The following is a 20,604-nucleotide window of genomic DNA, read 5'->3' as shown; positions in this document are numbered from 1 at the left end:
ATGTTTGTAGTCGTAAAATTTCTTAATGACAAAACGTTCAAAGAGTAAAAGGAACTTTGAGTCACTGAAGCCGTGACTTCACAGTCAATCATGCATTGAAACTCACATCCACAACACTTCATATGCGCCACAAAAGAGGCATTTACCCATTTACCCATTTACCCATTTACCCATCATGGATGACTGAGTCAGTGACTCAACTGACCATAACATCCTTGCTAACGTGATCGTTACACATTGTGGTGTGGAGGAACCTGGAAATCTCCGAAATGTGATCACCGTTGAGGAACAGAAAATGAATCCAGTCGATTTTTTTTATTTATTTAGTTACTTGCAACGGTCATTTCCTGCATGACCGAGATTCTGCAGTGAGGAAATGAGCTGGCCGACACAAAGAGCAGACATCGCTCTGACATCGCTCTGACATCGCTGTGACATCGCTCTGACATCGCTCTGCCTCTTTCACTGCAGTCCATGTTTTAATCTACCGAATACAGTCGTGTGTTTTGAATGCCGATAATTGTTTTTGTTTTTTTTGTTTGTTTGTTTTTTTCACTATTTTCACTGAAGCAGTGAAAATCACGTCTGCATTTACAAATATTTAGGCAGATATTGTTGGATCAGTTGAATAAACATTCATTATGCAATGAAGTTGCCAGTTTCAATTCCAGTTTCCTCCTCTGCCACAAGTCAGCAGTTCACTGGGAAAGGAAGAAACAAACCACTGACATGTGCTATCTATCTATCTATCTATCTATCTATCTATCTATCTATCTATCTATCTATCTATCTATCTATCTATCTATCTATCTATCTATCTATCTATCTATCTATCTATCTATCTATCTATCTATCTATCTATCTATCTATCTATCTATCTATCTATCTATCTATCTATCTATCTATCTATCTATCTATCTATCTATCTGGAGACTCTTAGTGGATTAAAGTGAAACTACATCAGGATGAAAATAAACATCCATTTCTTTGGAAAGAGGGGAGTGTATATAAGAGCCTCCCTGCGGCCTGTTGACCCAAAATTAGACGAAGGAAATGAGTCAGTTGATTTGAAAGACGAGCGCAAATGGAAAGGTAAAAGACGCAGATTGTGGCTTTCCGTGTTGTACTACGAAAATAAATAATTATCCAGAATGTAAACAGTGCAACGTTCTGGGACGCTAAATCACGTTGACCATCAAATGAGGGGGTTAAGAGCTGGAGGCTAAAACTCGCCCCTGGCAGCTCGTGGTGAATGAAACTAGATCTTATTTCAACCTCTTTCTAAAGCTCGAGCAATGTGAAGGAGTCCTGTTGTTTTTCATTCAATCTTTTTTTGTGTTTTCACCGTTTTCCCCGAGCCTTTTCTGTCAAAGCTGATAAAATGAAGGAGGGTAGAGGAATGCAATCCTTTTTTTGAAATGGACATCAAATGCTCTGGTGTCTGTCCGGAGTGCTCAGAGATTGGAGCCAAATCCCTGCAATATTTATTTAGAATCCCACAATATGTACCTGTATCATGCACTATCGTGCATGATGCATTACTGCTTAAAGCAACTTTTAAAATGTGACTGAGTGCTTCTCCTTCAAAGAACCTCCATCAGTGTCTGAGTGAGAGCTAAAGCAAAGCCTCTGAGTGAATTGTTGCAAATAAGAGCTGATGTCAGCACCTTTCCATTAGCGAGGCTTTATTCCAACAATAAGGAATGCTGTTAAGATAAATGCGTGGGATAACTTTACTGTTATAGCTTCTTCTGAGAGTCTCAGAGAAATACGTTGCAGTCACACAGCTTCAGATGTTCAGAACAGCTGAACGCTGCGTCCTCGTTCAAACGCTTCTTGTTCAAACCACCGTGAGAAAAACAGAAACAAAAAAAAATCCCTCCTTTGTGGTTGAAGTCGTGTTCTCTCAGTGATTCAGTTTCCTTCCAGACAACTGCGTCACGTAAGCTGGGTATTGTAAACTGGTTGCAGGTGTGGTCCTTGGTGTTTGCCCTTCGGCCGTCTGATGAACTCAGCGGGGGCCCGTCGTCCAGTAAACACAGCCGATCATAATCCGGATGTAAACAAGGTGAGAGGAAGCATGTTGACGCTGAGTGGCAAATCATTTAATGTAGCAGATTTATCATCATGACACGTTTCTTAATCAAGTCAGTGAGCTATAAATTGCTATCAAATCATTACTGTGTATATATATATATATATATATACACAGTAATGATCCCCCTTTTTGGACAGCTTTTGTTTTTTTTGGCCATCTACAATCTACAAAGACGAAATTACTTTAGAAATAGTTGCTTCACATGACTAAGATGAATCAAGCGGCTACTGTCACAGACTTACTACATCTCTAAATAGAAGCAAATGGGACAGTTTGGTTTAAACAATAACAATGTCCAACAAATATAAGAAATCAAAAATACTAGGAGTATTTCTGGGATTTTTTTTCAGTCAAAACCAATGCCTCGATTTTCATCAAGAAGAGATTTCAAACATAATTCATTTTGGTCTTTGAAAATCCGCGTGGATGCACAAAATAAATGGCAAAAAAGAAAAGTTGCGGATACACCTGAAATTGGGACAAATCTGTTGCTTATTCAGGCTGCAAGAGAGTGAGAGAGACCAAGCCTTCAAGAATAAGACAGGGAGCCTCACTGGAGTAAGAGAGCAAGGATTTGCTTTCTTTATAATGCATAATGTGCTGATTTATAACACCAGGCCTGATGCTGATTGCTAATATAAAGTGACGATGCCAGTTCAAAATGTCAATTGGTTTCTGCCACGGCAGAAAAGCTTGAAAAAAGATTATGCTGAATTTGTTATTACAGGTTCGTCTATAAGGTTCTTAGAGGAAATGAAATTTTATCAAATCTGTGGCGAAAGGTTAAGATTGTGCAAGAAACATGCAAATGGAAATCAGATGGTAAAAGGTCTACTTGTTGCATCTCTATGTGTTTTTCCTCTTTCAGATCATTATCTTTACCCACGTCAAAAAAATAAAATAAAATAAATAAATAAATCACCAAATTAACCTGCATAAGATTCAAATGAGAGCTTTGGGATCGTTTAGCAGTAAAGCATTACTTTCTGCTCATTCATGAACTGGTCTTTACTGGTCTAGTTTTTTTTAAAGCCAAATCAGTGACTTAAGTGGAAATGAATCAGATCTGGTTTCTGTCTATTTCCTGTGTTGAATAACCACAAACAAACTAAGTGTCAGATAATTATTTTCCTACAGGTTCGCAGCTCTACACACATTTGCTCTGCACTTGGCAGACAGCTTTGAGGAATTTAAAAACGAGACCTGTCTACTCAACTTCTCCAATGTATAAAAGACAGTTAGTCATTTGTCAAACCACTTGCTAACACAGCCATATCACACCACCGCCAAATTATTAAGCTCTTCCAGAATTATGCTCTGTATAAATTATAGTTGATCTTTTATCTTGTAAGTACTGCACCAAACCGAATCATTCGGTTCTTTGTTTTTCTTTATTTTTTAAGATTCTATAAAAATCAATTAATTCATTTCCTCCATATAATATTCAACCAATGGGTAAACATCCTCCTACTTCCCAAAGAAATGAAAGCTAATTTTCATCCTCAAAGACTGACAACAGACATGGAACAGATATATTTATTAGAAAAGAATTATCAAGAATTGCAACTTAGTGATCAATAATTTTCCTTCTTCCTCAGCTAAACGTACTCAAACTGTCATATGATTTTTTTTTACATTTCATTTAAATATTAGTTATGTATATACGAGTGTATTACTGCAGTAAAAATATGTCTTCATTTTAACATTTACCACAATTCTACATAACAGGTTTCGTCAAAACGAGACAGTGTTTCTCTGGAACGTCCACATGCAGGCCAGGGGCGAAACTATGAATGAATGGGAAAATGTAAAAATAAAAGTGTGACTCTGCATGCTAACAGCTTGATAGTGATACCAGAAAAACCAGGCTGGCTTTAATGTGTGTCCATTCAGAAGATGAAGAATCTGTGCGGTTAGAAGGCACTCAGTCTAAAGTCAGACGATCTTACACATTCATTGATGGTATTCCATTAAAATCTCTTCTGGGAACACAGCTTCTTATAGTAGATGGAACCATTTATGGACTATATGTTGGTAACCTCTATGAGGGATTTGCAGTGTAGTCTATTTTATCACTTCCATGGATGTGGGAAGAGCTGCTCCTTCACCAGAAGTGAACTAGGAAGAAAAAGTGGCCCAGGAGACTCTGCTTGATTTTTACGTTTTAAAAGAAAAAAAATAAATGATAATAATGAAACAAGTTTGATCATGTTCTGGGGCACCTTCATGTTGACCCATAAAAATGCTTGAATTTTAACATTTGTTTACTGAGAGGTGTAACAGTTTCAACAGAGATACATTTAAGGATTTTAGCGTCAATGTCAACTTTATTGACAGCACATTTCCAGCAACTCCTGCTGCACAAAGTGCTTCAGAAGGTCTGTGCAACTACGAAGAAATAAAATGCATAACAGTTACAGGATCAAAGATTTAAAAGCTTTTAAAAAAGCAACAGAAAAAAAGCAATACTTGAACTCCTCCACTTGGGGCAGGACACTCCCCCTGACCTGGAGAAGGCAGCATATACAATAAAAACAAGGCAGGACCCAGAACAGAGCTTTGAGGAACTTCACATTAGACAAGCTGTAACAGCCACAAGCGTCAACCTTCAAGATTTAATTAACGAACCAACACACAGTGGTAACGGTAAAAAGCATACATGCCAGATATGAAACACACAATCTATTTTTATGTGCACACACAAGTTTATTTTTATTTTCCTACCTCGTGGATTGCAGCAATGGAGTAAATAGGGTAGTTTATCAAATTTTTCAGCCTCTTGTTAAACCACAGACTGTGTGGTAAGAACCTTTTAGCAGAAATGTTCTCACCACACAGTCTGCACCACATGAAACTGATTCAGAGATTATTTGACTTGGTTTGCCAGCCGTCACAGCAACAAATATGGGCTGTGGGGATAGAAGAGATTATTTAGAATTTTGCAAACTCCGAAAAGCTGATTAATATCTTCTTTGAAACCTCAGCAAAAAGAAATTGATCCTTAATAGGTTTGGTTTTTATTTAACACCACAAACCATTGATTACAATGTTATAAAATATTACAAATGACTTGCAGACACAAGGACTTTCACACCCGATGAACTATTTGCTCCGATTTCAGATTAAAGTCTTCGGCTGGGAAAATTTAATTCTTCTCGTTGCATTTCACACTTTCAAACCTTGCCAAAGACTCCTGGGTCTGGACTTTGACTGGGCCGCTGCAACACATGGGTTTGTTTTTATCTAAACCCTCCTGTGTTTAGGGCTGTTGAGAAGGCAACACTAAGACATAACATTAAAATAAACCCAAAGTTTGTGATGTTGAAAGATTCAAGGCGTTTGAACACATTTCTGAGGCACTGTACAGTGCAGCCTTGACTTTTTTCCCCTCGGCAGTTTCACAATCAATCAGACATTGCAACACACGACCAAAACTCTTCTCATCGTCCACAATGGGCGGCATTTCATATGAGGCAATGAAAGCTCTGACTCGCTGGGTGGATGAGTGGGTCAGTGACTCCTGTGATCATAATGGCCTTTTTAATACAAGTGTCCCAAAAATGACTTATTCCCAACCAGTGATCAACTGGAAGAAAGTTTTTGAGTGAAAAGTGAAGCTTCTTCAGGAAACAGAAAGAAGAATCCAGTTGTCCTGAATGATTGAGAATCTATGTCAACACTAAGTCACAGTAAGGAATATGTCTGATGACATATTAAGTGGAAAGTTTGGTATTTTTATGACCTAAATGACAATAATTTACATAAGTAACAAAAATAGGCAAAAGAAAAATGTTTCCAAATCAAGTTTCTTTCAATAAAAAACTGATTAAACTTTAACAGAAACGTCAGGTTTGTGTCTGGTGATTTTTTTTCTTTTGGTTATAACATGTTTGTTTTTCATTCAGTAGGTATAAAATCCAGAAATGCTACAAGTAGGAGCAGAAATACTTCACAATAAAATTACTCAAGTAAAAGTAGAAAGTACAGCGTAGTAAAAACATTCCTAAATTTTCCAAAAAGTTACTTAAGTAAATGTAACCAGTTACTACACAACTCTGTCTGTGAGACAGCTCTTGTCATACAAGATGCTTAACAGATTCTGTAACATACACCTTACATTGGAAGAGTTAAAGTAGAACTAAAATTTACTGCCCTCCTAATAAAGTCCTTCATCTTTATTCATTGTAGCGAGTCCGTTCGTCATTTCACTTTCATTTTCCATAATCACATTTCAAAGCTCAGCGGTTTTAGATGACAGGAGACAAATCTCGTTTCCTGGCGGGTCTGGCTGGCATCAGATATCGCACTCTCTTCCAGAAGCGCGAGTTCCACTTGGAGGCTGTCTGTGAGCCCTTCGACCACCTGATGGGGGCGCTCTGACGGATCAGGTGCTGCAGACCTGGAGGAAGATGCGCGTAACCTCGTGGACCCATCTCTCCAAGCTGAATCAGAATCACACTCATCTCCCTCTGTACCAGAACGTGGTGAAGCCCAACCTGGAGAATATTTAGACTGCATTCAGTTCACCGGTTTAGAAAAACAAAAAGATTTTATTGTTATTTTCAAAGATTTGCTTGAACCACGACTAGCCAGCAGTTCATAAAAGCAAGAAGAGACCATGGTGGTTGCAGACAACGTCACCTCAGAGGCAGCTGTTGCTATGATACACTATTTATCACGCTTTATTTTTATTTTTTTCTTTGGTGAATTACTCACATCGGTTTTGACATTTGCACAGCGGTTAGTGCAAATTTTAAAGCGGTACAAATTGCAAAATCTGGGTGATATCATGCAAAAACTTGTTCAGTCCTCAGGTCCAATAGTCCAGGTCAATGGACAACATCAGCGAAATGAAAAGTCCCGACGCCACAACTACGAATCATTATGACGTTTCACTCTGGAAAGGTTTTCTACTGTGAAAAAAAACTTGAACTACTACTTGAAAATACTACGGACAGTAGGAGACACTATTTGAAATGTAGAGCTACACATTTCTGTGTTTAGTGAATATGATGCTTCACACCTGGAAAACATCGACATGCAAGTGCTGTGTTTGGTCCTCTGTTATGTAATAGTTGTCTGGAAGAATTCAGACACTTTGCTGTAAGTTGTTCTATTTGATGGTAATAATTATTTGATATTTGAAATGTTCTGCGAACCAAATGTGTCACTTTAACCACGAGTGCTGCCGTTTAGGTCTGTGTGTCAACGGCTTCAAAAATGTGGAGTCTGAGTTGACGGGATCGTCAACGCAGTCAATAAAAACCATAAGTGTATGTTTCACACAGTGCATTAGTAGTGTGAGACCTCGTCTTCACCTCATTTAACCTTAGAGAAATTGTTCAATTTGGGAAACACTTTTAGGAAAGACTTATAATTACATGCAAAGAATTAGCTTGACTGACTTTGACATCCTGTTCAATACACTTGAATCTGAAATTAGGTTTACAGGTCTTGTAGGAAACAACTTATTCAGCTTTCCTAGTTGATTTTGATGGACATTATGTAAGGAAATGAGAATGTTCAAAAGCAGCAGAGAAACGTATGGAAACAATTGACGAACTGGATTGATCCCACTCCATCCCCTTTGACCCCCAGACTCTTTTACCTGCCAGTCAAATCCAATCACTGAGGTTTGGTCTGAGGTGGGATTTTCCACCATCTCAGGTCCTGATCCTGGTGTCAGGATGACCATCAGCCTCCTGCTCTGCTTAATGCAGCTCTCCACCAGCTCCACACGATCTGATGGATCAGAAAAATACTTATTAGTTTAAATGCATTTCATCCACTGATGTGCAATAATCCTTTCTCTTGTTTCTCTGTACTTTGCCTTTCAAAAGTATTCACACCCCTTGAACTCGTTCGCCATCTTTCTGCCGCAGACAGACGGGACACATTACTGACCTTCCCCCGGTATGTCGTCTCTTCCCTGGATGAAGAGTCGATATCCACACTTGTCTTCAAGAACCGAGGGCAGAGACTTTGTGACAAAGTTGGACAGCTTGTCTTCTGTCTCCTTGTCTAAGCTCTGTGTCTGATAAACAACGTAGGCGTCGTACATCTTCACATCTGGGTCACACAGACAACAAGATCTTTAAGATTCCCATTCACCAGGCAGTGACTTAAATCACAGCTGCCTTAACTGTTTACCGCTCCTTTAACACGACACACAGTGAAACCAGTTCTTCAGCCTCTCACACTCTAAACTCAAAGTTTGCCTCTTTTCTTTTGCTTTGTTGAAACTGTGCACCGCTTCACTACATGCAAGGAAAAACAGCTGGTGTTGGATTTTAGCCCTCAGCTATCATGTCTGATGAGTAACAGATTACAGATCATGATTTGGATGTGGTCCCATTAAACATCTTGGTTTTTTTTGTTTGTTTTTTTCTCACCACCATATTTTTTTTTTCATTTCAGACCACTTGTTGAAGAGCGACGGGGAGATTCTGAGGCAAACGTCTGATTTTTGCTCACTCACCGCCGCCAGACATGAGTTGTGAAACTCCCCAGACGGTCTGAGGTAAATTTGAACTATTTCGTCTTCAATTTACCGTTCCACTCAGTTTATATAAATTTCTGTCCAGCTTGATAATGTTAATTTTAGACCGAGTGTTTTTTTTCTTAGGTGGTATTGATGAAGAAATACCTTACAGTTCTTAATGAACTTAAAAACATTCTCGTTTTTGGGTTTTTCTTGATCATCGTAACCAATTTCATTTAATCTGAGTGGAACGTTTTGGGTCAGATGGTTGAAACGTGCAGACAAGTCAAGCAACACAAATTAAGTTTGCATTTTCTGCAACAATGTCACATATTCAAACTTGTGCACTAGTTTTTCGTTTCTCAAATTTGTTCAAATTGTTTGATCATCACTCCATCCCAAAGAAGAATGGCTCAAATTAACCACAAAAGACCCAAAATGAACGTGATATTAACAGAAAGTTATTACACAATTGTATAAAAAGCATCATTTAGCATTGTGACTTAAATTCAGCTTATTTACTTGGAGCCTTTTGCTTCAATTGATAGAAAACTCCAGATTCCATCTTTGAAAAGCTAAAACCTTGATCCTGTCGTACCTTTATTTTGTCTTCCTGGAGGGAAGTAGGGCCTGAACAACAGAGCGAGGTCAATGGCAAAATATTTCACCAGCACAGCGGCGAACACAGCAACCAGCAACACACACGTCCCTGAAATGATGAGGGGAATGATGGACTCTGGAAGACAAATACAAATATGTTTCAACAAGATTCATAACAAATGCAACAAAACTCAGCTAGGGACAGAAATTAGAATAAAATTATTGAAACATTTGTTTACTTAAGTGCTCTTCTAATAAATGTAAATGGTAGCCAGGTTGAGTGCGATGGGCAAAATGCAAAAGCCTCAATGCAACAGCAAAAGGTTACAGAAGACATGCTAAACGTGAAGGTGTGCTAAAACAGACGCCGACTAAATCAGAAATTATAATTATTACTTGCAGGACTTTCGTTGACATTGCTTCTATTGTGGCTTTTTGTTGTTGGATTGGGCCTTTTCCTGTTGTGTTGCGGCTTTTGCGTTCTGTTGACCCCGTGAGGCCACCGTAGTAGGATAGTGAAGTGACAAGAGAAACAAAAGATTAATCAGGAGAATGAAAGAATAACACGGAAACCGAGGAAGGAGTCTGATTAAGACAGCAGCTGAACTGAGACTAAAGTGATCTGAAAACCAAAGAACAAACCTGAGAAAAATCTAAAGAAAATAACATACAGAAAACTGAAGACAAAAACAAACCACATTAACTAGTATGGTAACATCTAGAGAAGTTAGCAGAATTTGACAAGAACGATGAAACATAAATAAAGAAAAACCCGACCCAAACGGCCATGGAGATGACAGGCAGCTGATTATTGATTCAACATTAATTATTTTTATATTTGATTTAGGCTTTTTTTTGTTTTGGTTTGTTTTGATTTGATTTTTTTTTCAAACATTACCATAGTATCTCCAGTGACATTAAGGCCTATAAGCTCCTGTAACTCAGTTGAAAAGTTTAGACCAGTGGTGTCCAAAGGGGCATCCTAAACGTTTTCGGTCTCTCCCTGGTGGTAGTAACGACCTTTACAGCAGGTCAATGTCCTTCATAGGGCCCTAATGAGCCATCAGTGGATCCAGGTGCGTTAAACCAGGGAGAGAAATAAAACATGCAGGATGCCGGCCCTAGAGGACCGACTTTGGGGACCCCTGGTTTAGGGGAACATCAGAAGGAAGGTATGGTGACACTAACCTCTTTGCTTCAGAGTTAAAGTTGCAGAGTTTACTGTATAAAATCCTGAGCCCTGACACTTAAACTCATGCTGGAAATCTTTGACTGAAACCCTTTGGATGGTCAGGGTGGCTGTGGAGAAGGTTCTCTTTGAAGGATCCTCGATCTGTCTGAGAAATAAAATGTCTAATTTAAAGATATATAAACATCAATGGTGTAAAAATGCTTACTGAGTATCGACTTTAGTACTAGGACTTCAATTTATGTCAATTTTCTCAATGGATATTTAATTAACTGTCCTCCATTTTCTAATGCATTATTATAAATTACTCTAACGGCACACTGGTTCCCCTCAGGACGAGTTTAAAATCCAAAACTTTCATCTAAATCTACCACAAAATATTTAACATAATGTTCAGACATACAATTTGGTGGTTTCGTTGTATCCGTCCATCTGCGTTGCTGGGTTTCCATTAATCAGCCATGTGGCCTCACAGTCCCGCGCTGCATTGATCCCACAGTAAACGGTGCAGTTCAGCTTCACGCTGGAGCCTGTTGGACACATGATGGTCTGTTACATTAAAATACAGTTTCCACTCACTGTGTTTTATAGCAATGTTTCATTTCCACTGACGCTTTAATCAGTACAAACCTGTGAGTTTGACTTTATTGAATATATTGTAATAAAAGAATAAACAAACTTACAGTATAGAAATAATAGTAATCTGTGCCTCTCTATATAAAAATGTAACTTCAGATGGTAAAAAGTTAAAGCTAACATATTATTTTTATTGAATGCTACTTCATTCAATAAAATATTCACCTGAAGCAACAGCGAGACTAAAACTAAGGTTGTGTGGAATAAACGATATCAAATGCCATTAAATGTTTGTTTGGTGCCAACAAAATTGTATTTAGCTATTGTTTTGTAATTTATGCTAATCTGTGTTATTGGGAGGATAATGACTATCTGAACATGGCAGCACAAAATAAACTTCTGTTACAAAGACAAGAAAAGAGAAAATCCATCCTAAGTATTTTTTTATAGCTCTATTATGGTTTAAAGCAAAGAGTCTCAGACCAGAACTCACCAGCAGTCGGGACGCAAACCTTAAGCCTTTCTAATGTTTTAAGCAGTTTTCTTACCTTCATCAGCCAACTGCTCCTTGCTGCTTGGAGAAACAATTGTTACATTTGGAAAGCAGGGTGGGTCTACAAGGGAGCAGAGTGGAAAGGTTTTCACTGTGTTGTGTTTTCTTGTTAAGAACAAAAAAACTACATATAAACTGAAATCATCTAAAGTGAGGATCTGATATCAGTTTGATTAAACAAATGTGACCAAGAAGCAAAAACAGAATCAATCAGGGAAGGAGCAAATACTTCTTCACTTCACTTTATATTTATTAGAGCAAAGCAACATTCCTGTCTGCCTCTGAATACCCAACCATGTAAAGGACTCACCGAGAACAACAAGTCTCCTGGAACCAGAAGAGTTGTACACCTTGTGGTTGTGAGTCCAGGTACATAAGCAGGTGTAAATGTCCTCATCGTCTTTTGTTGCATCATTTACCCACAGCCTTTCTTTGTGTTGACCGGGAATCAGATTCTTACCCTGCAATAAAAATGAGGACGACGTCAGAAGGGATGGAAAAAAAAAATGTTTTATCTTCTGTTAACATTTTAGAAACTCACCACTCTACAATAAATATTCACTAGATGCACATCTCTTGCAAACAGGAGATAAAATCCACTCAGAAATATCTTCACATGCTTTCCATCGGTTCTGCAGCGCTGCCACTAGAGCAGAGCTGCATACAATGTTACATAACAGCAGTAAGAGTTATTGTAATCAGATTCCCTCACCTTGAACCAGGTGAAGTTCCCGTTAAATGTTTTGCATGTGTCTTTAACAGGCTGCGGACAAGGAATGTTTTTGTTCTGGTCAGAGTTTCGGATGGATCCATAGGTCAGATTCTCTCGACTTGTTTCATCGAAGACCTCGATCTTCACATGATAGTAGAAACATTCACCTGATGCCTCAATGTGCCTGTGGAGGAAGAAACATTCACAGATAAGCTGATCTGAAACATCAAAGATCAAAAAGGATCTGGAAGCTTAGAAATAAAACAGAGTTAAAATGCAAAGAGACATTATTAAATCTTCTAAAGGTCATGAGATAAATGTCCTCAGATCTGTTGCTGTGACTAAAAACTGTTCATTTAACAGTAAAAGTGCAGAATACACTGCAGCACAGCATCTAGTCATGGACCAATAACTGGTACCAAGGTATATTAACTAATTTAGAAGTTATGTTTGACCAATGACATCTATCATCATGTGAAATGAAAACCCAGAGATAATGTCTCAGGAACCAGACCTTTCCCTGGCTTTTTTGTCATGAGGTGGGGTGTAGACAGTGAGGAGAAAAGCGGTAGACCCAGGTTGAAGTGATGATTTAATGACGAAAAGCTCAATAATCCAGACAGCACAGGTGAACAGAGGCAACGACTCACACTGGTAGCAACAGGACAACTGAGAGAATAGACAAGGACCCGACAAGAAGACACAGACACAGGTGGGATTAAATACACAAGGAAGTAATCAAGGAAACAGGACACACCTACCAAGCCAATGACTTGCAGACCAGCTACAGGAGCAGACTGCCTTGCTAACCTCACCAACCATCAGCTATCAGCTTGTGGACTAACAATGTTATGCTATAAACGGCATGACAGCAAATATGGTCAAAAATGTTGCTTTTTGGTCTGGAGAAGGAGAAACTCACCTTTTATGTTGCTGTGGTTGCTGAAGCATTATTTATGTGTATGATAAACTGAGCTGTTTCCAGTAATAAGTGAGTAATTACTGGTGCATGTTGACCACCAGGTAACACCTTTGGATGCTATTTTGACTTTGTTTGCTAGCATAGCTAGCCACATAGCACTGTAGGTGCACAATACGAATAAGGACTCGTCATTTGATGAAGCAAGGAAAAATAAAATAAAAAGAGTTGTAGTCTGCCTGTAGTTTCAGCAGAGGAGGAATTGAACAACGTCATTCTTCCATTTAATGGCAGTCGCAGAGAGTTAAGAGCATTGTCAGAAGCACACCTACAGGTGGAAAACTAGCTTTGTCGGTTTTCTGAACTCAATAGTACTGTTCGTCCTCCACAGTCTGTCGCTGATAACTTCTCCCTTGTTGATGCACTTAAGTCGATTAAATGTGTTGCAGAGAAAAGGCTTTGCTTGGTAATCAGTTCAATTAAAGAGCGACTGTTTGACAAAGACGGATGCATCCACAACGTTGCTACTTAAGGCTCCTGATAAACAGCAGCACATGTTATGGGTTTCATACTCTTCATTATGAAAGAGTTTGAACATGAACATGTTGGTGATGAACATGGCAGAATAAAGTTTACCAGATCCAATAGATTAGTTATTTTCACTGACTAACAGGAAGCACAACTATTGTTGTTGAGCTCATCATTTCTCGGTTCTTTAAATAAATGTAATGTTCCCACCCATCACACACTGTTGGTGTGTAGGTGTGCGGAAAAACACGCACTCTGAAAGAATACGGAAACTGTTTTTTTATGTTATGGAGTGTTAATATCTTACTGTAAATCTTCAGTTTTAGAAGCTGTGAATTTTGGTTTTGTTAGTCAGTTATTCTGTGGTCAGTTCATTCCTTTGTTTCGATATTCAGAGTGTTTGCTCAGATGTTGTTTTATGGTTGTTTAGTCGTCCCTGTGTTTCTCTGTTGTCATTTTGTCCAGATGTTTCCTCTGGATTTTTTATTTTATTTTTGTATTTTACATAATTTGCTGTTTTGTCTGTTTTTGTCAGTCTTTTTCCTGTGTTGGCCCTGCAGGCTTTACTTGTCAGTCTACATCAGCTGCCCCAGATTATATTCCTAAACCATTGCAACGAATCAGTTAATGAGTCACCTGATCATTTACCCAGTAATCTCCCTCCTCTGTATTTATACTTTTGCCTTGTAGTCTGTCAGACCCATTCCTTCACGTTTCACCATGTTGCTCTGTGCTAAGTAGGTTTTCCCATTAAAAATCGTCTCCTGATGTTTCTGCCAGGCGTTTGCCTGTAACTTACAGGAATAAAACAGATTCAACTATATGTATTTGGCCATTATTTATAATTCCTGTGGACTTTTGACTGAGAAGCAAAGAGGAAAAGAGAGGGGAAAAAAACTCATAGCATATAATGACAAGATGTTAATAAGACAGTTAACAGTGGCTGTATTTACAAATGTAATCTAAATGGATTGATTCATACTAAAATGTTTTTTTTTCTGTTGATGAAACTGTTAAAATACATAAATAAGAGTAGCTGTTGTGGGAAGTAAGCCACTTTAAAGGATGCTTTAGGTGAAAGGACAACAGGAACCAGGATAATCCATATTTGTGTAATTTGTGAATGATGTCAAGACTTACACATTTTCAGAAACTTTATTTCAGACAAATTATGATCGATAATAAATCAAATCTAGCACAAGTTAGAGCTGTGAATTTAGTTCACAATATGTTGGCGATGAACTATGAAAGGGAGTCAGTTCGTTTTAATCTGAGGTAAAAATGACGTCAATAAGGGCGATACTACAAACACATGATCAGGGTTAAGGTTTAACACAATCCATACATTTCCTCATATTTAAATCCATGTAACATTCATTTTTAGATATCTCATCGAACGAGACAAAGCAGCTCCAGAGCTGAACATAAACTAAATGAACTCACCTGGCAGAATAGTGACCAGCATCGTTAGCACTGATGTTTAAGAAAAACAGAGCTCCTCCATGGTAATGGATCCTGTGTGTCTCGTCTGTGGTGATATTCATGACCTTTGACCCGTTTTTGTACCACGTGATGTTTGCATCAGGCAGGTTGGGGTCATCCAGGTCCAAGGGCACATAATAAAACGCTTCACCTTTAATAACTTTATATCTATCCTGGTCCAGGTTGAAGCAGGAAGAATCTGATGCTTCTGAAAATGAGGATAAAAAAAGACACTTAAAAACAAGAATGGTCGATGTTTAATGGAAATGTACTGCAACATTTAATTTGACCTTCTTTTGGCCGCCCTTTTGCAAAGCTCTTTGTGGGATTCATCTATTGAAATGTGCTTTATAGATACACATTTACTTTCCTCCTTAAGGATTCAGATCCAGATTTATTCGTGTCTCAAATGGGCAATTGATGTTACATCAAGTATAAAAACTAAAAAACAAAGTATCAAAGTAAAAAAAACAAAAAACAATACAACATAGAAAAAAAACCCATTAAATATAAATCAATAAATAATGGGAAGAGCACAGCAGGGTATTTCAGTTGTTACAAACACTAACAATCAGGTGCCAGCTCCTCTACCTTGTCCTGCATTAAAAAGAGAAATTGCTACAGGAACAAAGGAGAGTTTGTACCTGTTACTTTTTATACTAAGAAGTCTGAGCAAGAGGCCTGAAGGCAGAAACTGGACCGCAGCATGTAAAGGATGAGAGCTGTCGGCAAGAATGACTTTAGTTTTCCTTATGACGTGTTTACTGAACAGTTCTGCAAGCGAGCATTGTTCAACTCCTCACATCTTATTACTAGCAGTATTACTCTGCTTTTTGACCTAATACTAAGATTTACAAACCAACAGAGGACACAAAAAGTCAACACAGACTCAATATATGATCTATAAAATAGGAACATTATCGACTTTCCAAGCTTTCTTGGACCAAACAATCTTTGCTGGCCCTTTTTTTGCAGGTTCTCTGAATGGCAGGTAAATTTTAACTTATTATCCAAAATACTCCCAAGATATTCTCCACTGTCTGACTTCTAATTACTGTTTGATTTGTGTTATGGGGCTTCTGTCTAAAGTCAATGCACATGTCCTTTGTGCTTTTAGGGGAGTTACCATAAAAAGGTCTAAGGTGTGACATCACTCCCAGAATGTTTGTTTCTCTCTGTCATTTGTCACCCAAAACAAACTTTGCTTTGTCCATCCATCCATTTTGTCCCTAAATGGGGTCAGGAGGGTTGCTGGTTTCTCTCCAGCTGCGTTCCGGGCGAGAGGCGGGGTCACCCTGGACAGGTCACCAGTCTGTCGCAGGGCAACACAAAGACATACAGGACACACAACCATTCACACACACACACTCACACCTAGGGAGAATTTAGAGAAACCAATTAACCTGACAGTCATGTTTTTGGACTGTGGGAGGAAGCCAGAGAACCCGGAGAGAACCCACCATGCACAGAGAGAACATGCAAACTCCATGCAGAAAGACCCCGGGCCGGGAATCGAACCCAGGACCTTCTTGTTGCAAGGCAACAGCTCTACCAACTGCACCACTGTGCAGCCCGACTTTGCTTTGATTCCTTTAAATTTGCCCTCTGGTCTGCATGTTTGCATGATGAACCGTCTCTCCTCATGAGCCATAAACTCTACAGTCACGTCTCATAGCTGATCATATTTCTTACATCATGCATCTCATTCTGGCCTCATGAGTTTGACTGCCTATATATGTAATAACTTTTTTATTTCGTCGATGTTCTTTGTGCACAAACTACCTGATCTCCCATCAGACGTGGACATCACCATGACGACGGACAGCAGAAGCCTGGAGACGTCCATTAGCTGAAAGAGACAAAGTTCATTCTCAAACTGTTCACACTGATTTGCATTTCTTCAGATTCCCGTCTGCTTCTCACACATGTAGTTTAAATAAGCTTATTTTTCTCCCTCTCACAGGTAGATTTCCTTTGACAGCAGGGGCTCTGGAAAGTTCATCAGAAAGCTGTCTCAGCAGACGATTACGATCTGTGCAGTTACAAAATCGTTTTCCGAAAAACGTTATCAGAAATCATGTTTCACAAACCAGAAGACTGCAAAAACTTCACCCTGTTTTTTTTTATTTCTTTGCAGCTGTAAATACAATAAACCAGAAACTGTTGTCAATAAAAACCCATCAGACATTTGATGGTCTTTCACTGCAGCGCTACCACAGAAAACAGAGAAGTGTGAATCTGCAGTTTTTAGATTGTGCAGGCCGATTGTCATACTGTCATGTTTCAATTTCACCTAGATTTGACTGACAGTGGTTCAATTTTACAGCAGCTCTTTTGAAAAAGGGACGGAGTGATGTAACTTCATACCACTGAATTAACTAATGAGGTGCTGCTCATTTCCTCTGTGAGTAGGTTGAGTCAACCGTAGCTTCACTGTTATGGTTGAATGGCTCATCATACACAAGCTCTGCATGATCTCTGTGATTCAAACTGTTTTTCATTTCTACTTACCGTTCCCAATAATCACATACAGCTGCACGACTATAGTTTGTTTCCACACACAGCTGACCTCTACACTGATTGCTCCTCGTTGCTGCGCTTCTCTAACAGTAAGATTTGGGGATTTTTGTGACCTTTGGGCTGACTAGGGGATCTTGAGATACAGTCTTGTTTGTCACATTTTCAGATGTTTACTGCTTAGCGTGTAACCATTTTCTTGCGTCCATCTCTTGAGTCGTGGAGATCAACAAACGTCTTCCCTGTTGAACTGAATCCCTAATGGCTCATATGCAGCTGAAATATGGTGATGAATAATTAGTGCTGGACCAAAAGCATTGGTGTGTCTTTCCCTCTCAATGCTAAGCTAACTGTTACACACAAAAAGATACCCTGTCGTGGTTACAGAATAGTTTTTTTACAGGATGTCTGTCTTCAGCATGCCATTCAGTTGGCACACAGAACACAGATTATGTTCCTGAGATCATCAACACAGGAAATGATTAACTCGTGTCATAATGCCATTTAACGAGAATGAACCTATTCCACTGGTTTAAAGTCCAGTAAACTTTTGAAATGGCCCACAATTTATCTACGAACATCTTCTAATCCTCAAGTTTCACTGAGGCTTTCGTGTCAAGATGTTTTGTTTTGTGTTTTTAGCGTGTGGAAACACATGCTAATATAATAATTCAATTTTATATTAGCTCTTTATGTAGCTTGTCATAAATCCATGGGTGGGGCTCTAACATTTTCTTTACAGAGGATACTATAACATTTGACTGACAGTTGAATCAATCAAATGAAGCCAATGTGCACAAATAAAGGCCATTTGGAAATTTACACTAGAACAGTCATTGTATGAACTGTCACCTTCAAACCACATTTCACCTTGGAGTCAGTGTCTAAAAGTGACAGATCTGTTTTTGTTTTTTCTTGAATTCTTCATACTCCCTCTGGCTGAATGAGCCACATTAAAAAGCACCACAAGTGAAAGACCCCCTATTTGGAGGATGTTGAAAAACCTTCAGATGTCAGGTTTTCTGTCAGTCATACAACACGTTTCCCCACACCTTCATGCATTTTGATATCTAACATCTGTAGCTATTAGTTATCCAAAGAATTGCTGAGAAATATAAACTCACCAGCCTGGGAATAACTCTTTAAAAACACCAAACAATGGCTGATGGAATACTTTATAACAAAGGCACTCAAAAATATGAAGTCATGAACAAAGTCAAGTATTTTAAAGACTAAAATCAAACCAATATTTCAAGTAAATGCCACTACAAGAAGAAAAAAAATTCCAAATGTTTTTCTTTTTCTGGTGAAACTAGTAAATATGGCAGAACAGGCTCTGCAGATGGAAAATAACACCAGAACAACGATGCTCGTGTAAAACAAATCTCACTTTAGCATACACTTTAGGTGTGTTTATGTACGGAGAGCCACTTCAGCCAAATTGGAAACGGACAAATGAAAACGAAAAAATGGAAAAGGATAAATGAAAAAGGAAAATAGGGAAATGAAAAAAGGCCAGGCAGAAATAAATCCGGGAATAATTATAAATGTATAAATGAATAAATACAAATGGGAATAAATGTGCCAATTACAAATGTATTTATTTATTTTACACATTTATTTATTTATTACTTATCTATTTATTTCTTTTACTCATTTATGTATTTATTTTCCCTACATATTTGTTTATTTAATTTTGGCTGAAATGGCTCTCCATATTTATGTGTCTGCTGCATTTTGTGGTTAAACGTGTCCAGTGCGACCCACATTGGTTCTTGAAATAAAATATCTTTAAACAAAAGTTTTATTTGTAGCCTACCTAGAGTCGGGTAGTAACTAGTTACATTTACATGAGTAACTTTTTGAAAAAAAAAATTATTTTAGGAGTATTTTTACCATAATGTATGTTTTACTTTTACTTGAGTAAATTTTACCATGAAGTATAGCGAATGTTAGTTGAATAATATTTCTGGATTCTCAAGCCGCAGCATGAAAACCAAACATGTTTCAACCAAAGATTCACCAGGACACGGACGCACACCTGCAGTTTTTGTCAAAATTTTACATTTATACTGAAAGAATAAACAAATTTATTTTTTGTTACTTACAAAAATTAGTGCTACTCTTACTGGAGGACAGTTTTTGGGAACTCTACCCGCGTCTGTTTGGACCTCAGTAGAAACAATAAAAATAGGAACAGCACATTTTTGCCAAATTCACTAATTAAATGAAGCGTTTGATGATTTTAGCAGCCCGCTCGTTTGCATGAAAGCAAGAAGTACAAGAGCACGTGTACATTTAATGTAAGTTTCTGCTTACCTCGACTGCTCAGGTTGAATGACTTCTGAGAAAAGTCTTCCGCTACCTCGAGCTCTTATCTTTACCATCGACCCTCCCTTATTGCCAGGGGAGGGCGGGGGGACAAAGAAAAGGAAATGAATGAGGATTATACGCGCGCGAGCCACAGGTGAAGAGGAAGAGGAGGAAGAGGAGGAAGAGGAGGAAGAGGAGGAAGAGGAGGAAGAGGAGGAAGAGGAGCAGGAGCACAATCCTGCTGCTTTTATCTCTTTGTGGAAGAAGTTCTTCACGGTTCTCTCGCTGTCCTGCCTCATATGAGCCCAGTGCCGATTCTAATGGGCTCGTTTTCCTTCCTGGATGTGAATTAATGAAATAGACAACATACAACCATGCACGTCTAAATAGGCAATGTACTAAAAAAAACAAACAAACAGGTGACTTCTAACTACACTATAAAAAATGTTTTTGGATGTAGTTCATCTATGGACGTTTTTTTGTTTTTTGTTTTTTTACATTAATTTAACTTAATTCATTTGGTTTATTGATGACAACTTACTAATTTGTGTTCAAATTTAGAAATCTAACTAACTTAAATTAACTTAAAGGATCTTTTTACTTTGACTTTACTTGAAACAATTGAGTTCAATGCTT

General features: G+C 38.3%; 1 protein-coding gene across 2 annotated transcripts; it reads right to left on the bottom strand.

The window, feature by feature from the left end:
* Positions 1–4,527: 4,527 nt before the first annotated feature.
* On the bottom strand, positions 4,528–20,310 carry il1rl1 (interleukin 1 receptor-like 1). 2 transcript variants are annotated; one of them, XM_044131809.1, is made up of 12 exons: positions 19,975–20,310; positions 16,921–17,170; positions 15,100–15,346; positions 12,210–12,393; positions 11,808–11,958; positions 11,493–11,558; positions 10,772–10,898; positions 10,368–10,516; positions 9,178–9,315; positions 8,003–8,167; positions 7,707–7,840; positions 4,528–6,594 (listed from the first exon to the last, which is right to left on the bottom strand). In XM_044131809.1, exons 2-12 carry the CDS (start codon positions 16,982–16,984, stop codon positions 6,346–6,348), a joined length of 1,674 nt encoding a protein of 557 aa, XP_043987744.1. In that variant the 5' UTR covers positions 16,985–17,170; positions 19,975–20,310; the 3' UTR covers positions 4,528–6,345. The 2 variants fall into 2 exon arrangements, with proteins under 2 accessions (XP_043987744.1, XP_043987745.1); XM_044131810.1 differs by having other exon boundaries at positions 16,921–16,987; positions 19,975–19,994.
* Between the last annotated feature and the right edge of the window lie 294 nt (positions 20,311–20,604).

Source organism: Gambusia affinis, linkage group LG11 (genome assembly GCF_019740435.1).
Source record: "Gambusia affinis linkage group LG11, SWU_Gaff_1.0, whole genome shotgun sequence".
NCBI lineage: Eukaryota > Metazoa > Chordata > Actinopteri > Cyprinodontiformes > Poeciliidae > Gambusia > Gambusia affinis.
The sequence above is the reverse complement of the archived record's forward strand: the minus strand, read 5'-3'. Positions and strand labels throughout refer to the sequence as shown.

Excerpts from the sequence above, each read along its gene's own strand:
- il1rl1 (XM_044131809.1), bottom strand. The coding sequence starts at position 16,984 with ATGGACGTCTCCAGGCTTCTGCTGTCCGTCGTCATGGTGATGTCCACG. Across the intron at positions 10,517-10,771 it reads TACAACGAAACCACCAAATT|ACAGATCGAGGATCCTTCAA; the intron begins GTATGTCTGAAC and ends TTTATTTCTCAG. Across the intron at positions 7,841-8,002 it reads AGACGACATACCGGGGGAAG|ATCGTGTGGAGCTGGTGGAG; the intron begins GTCAGTAATGTG and ends CTGATCCATCAG.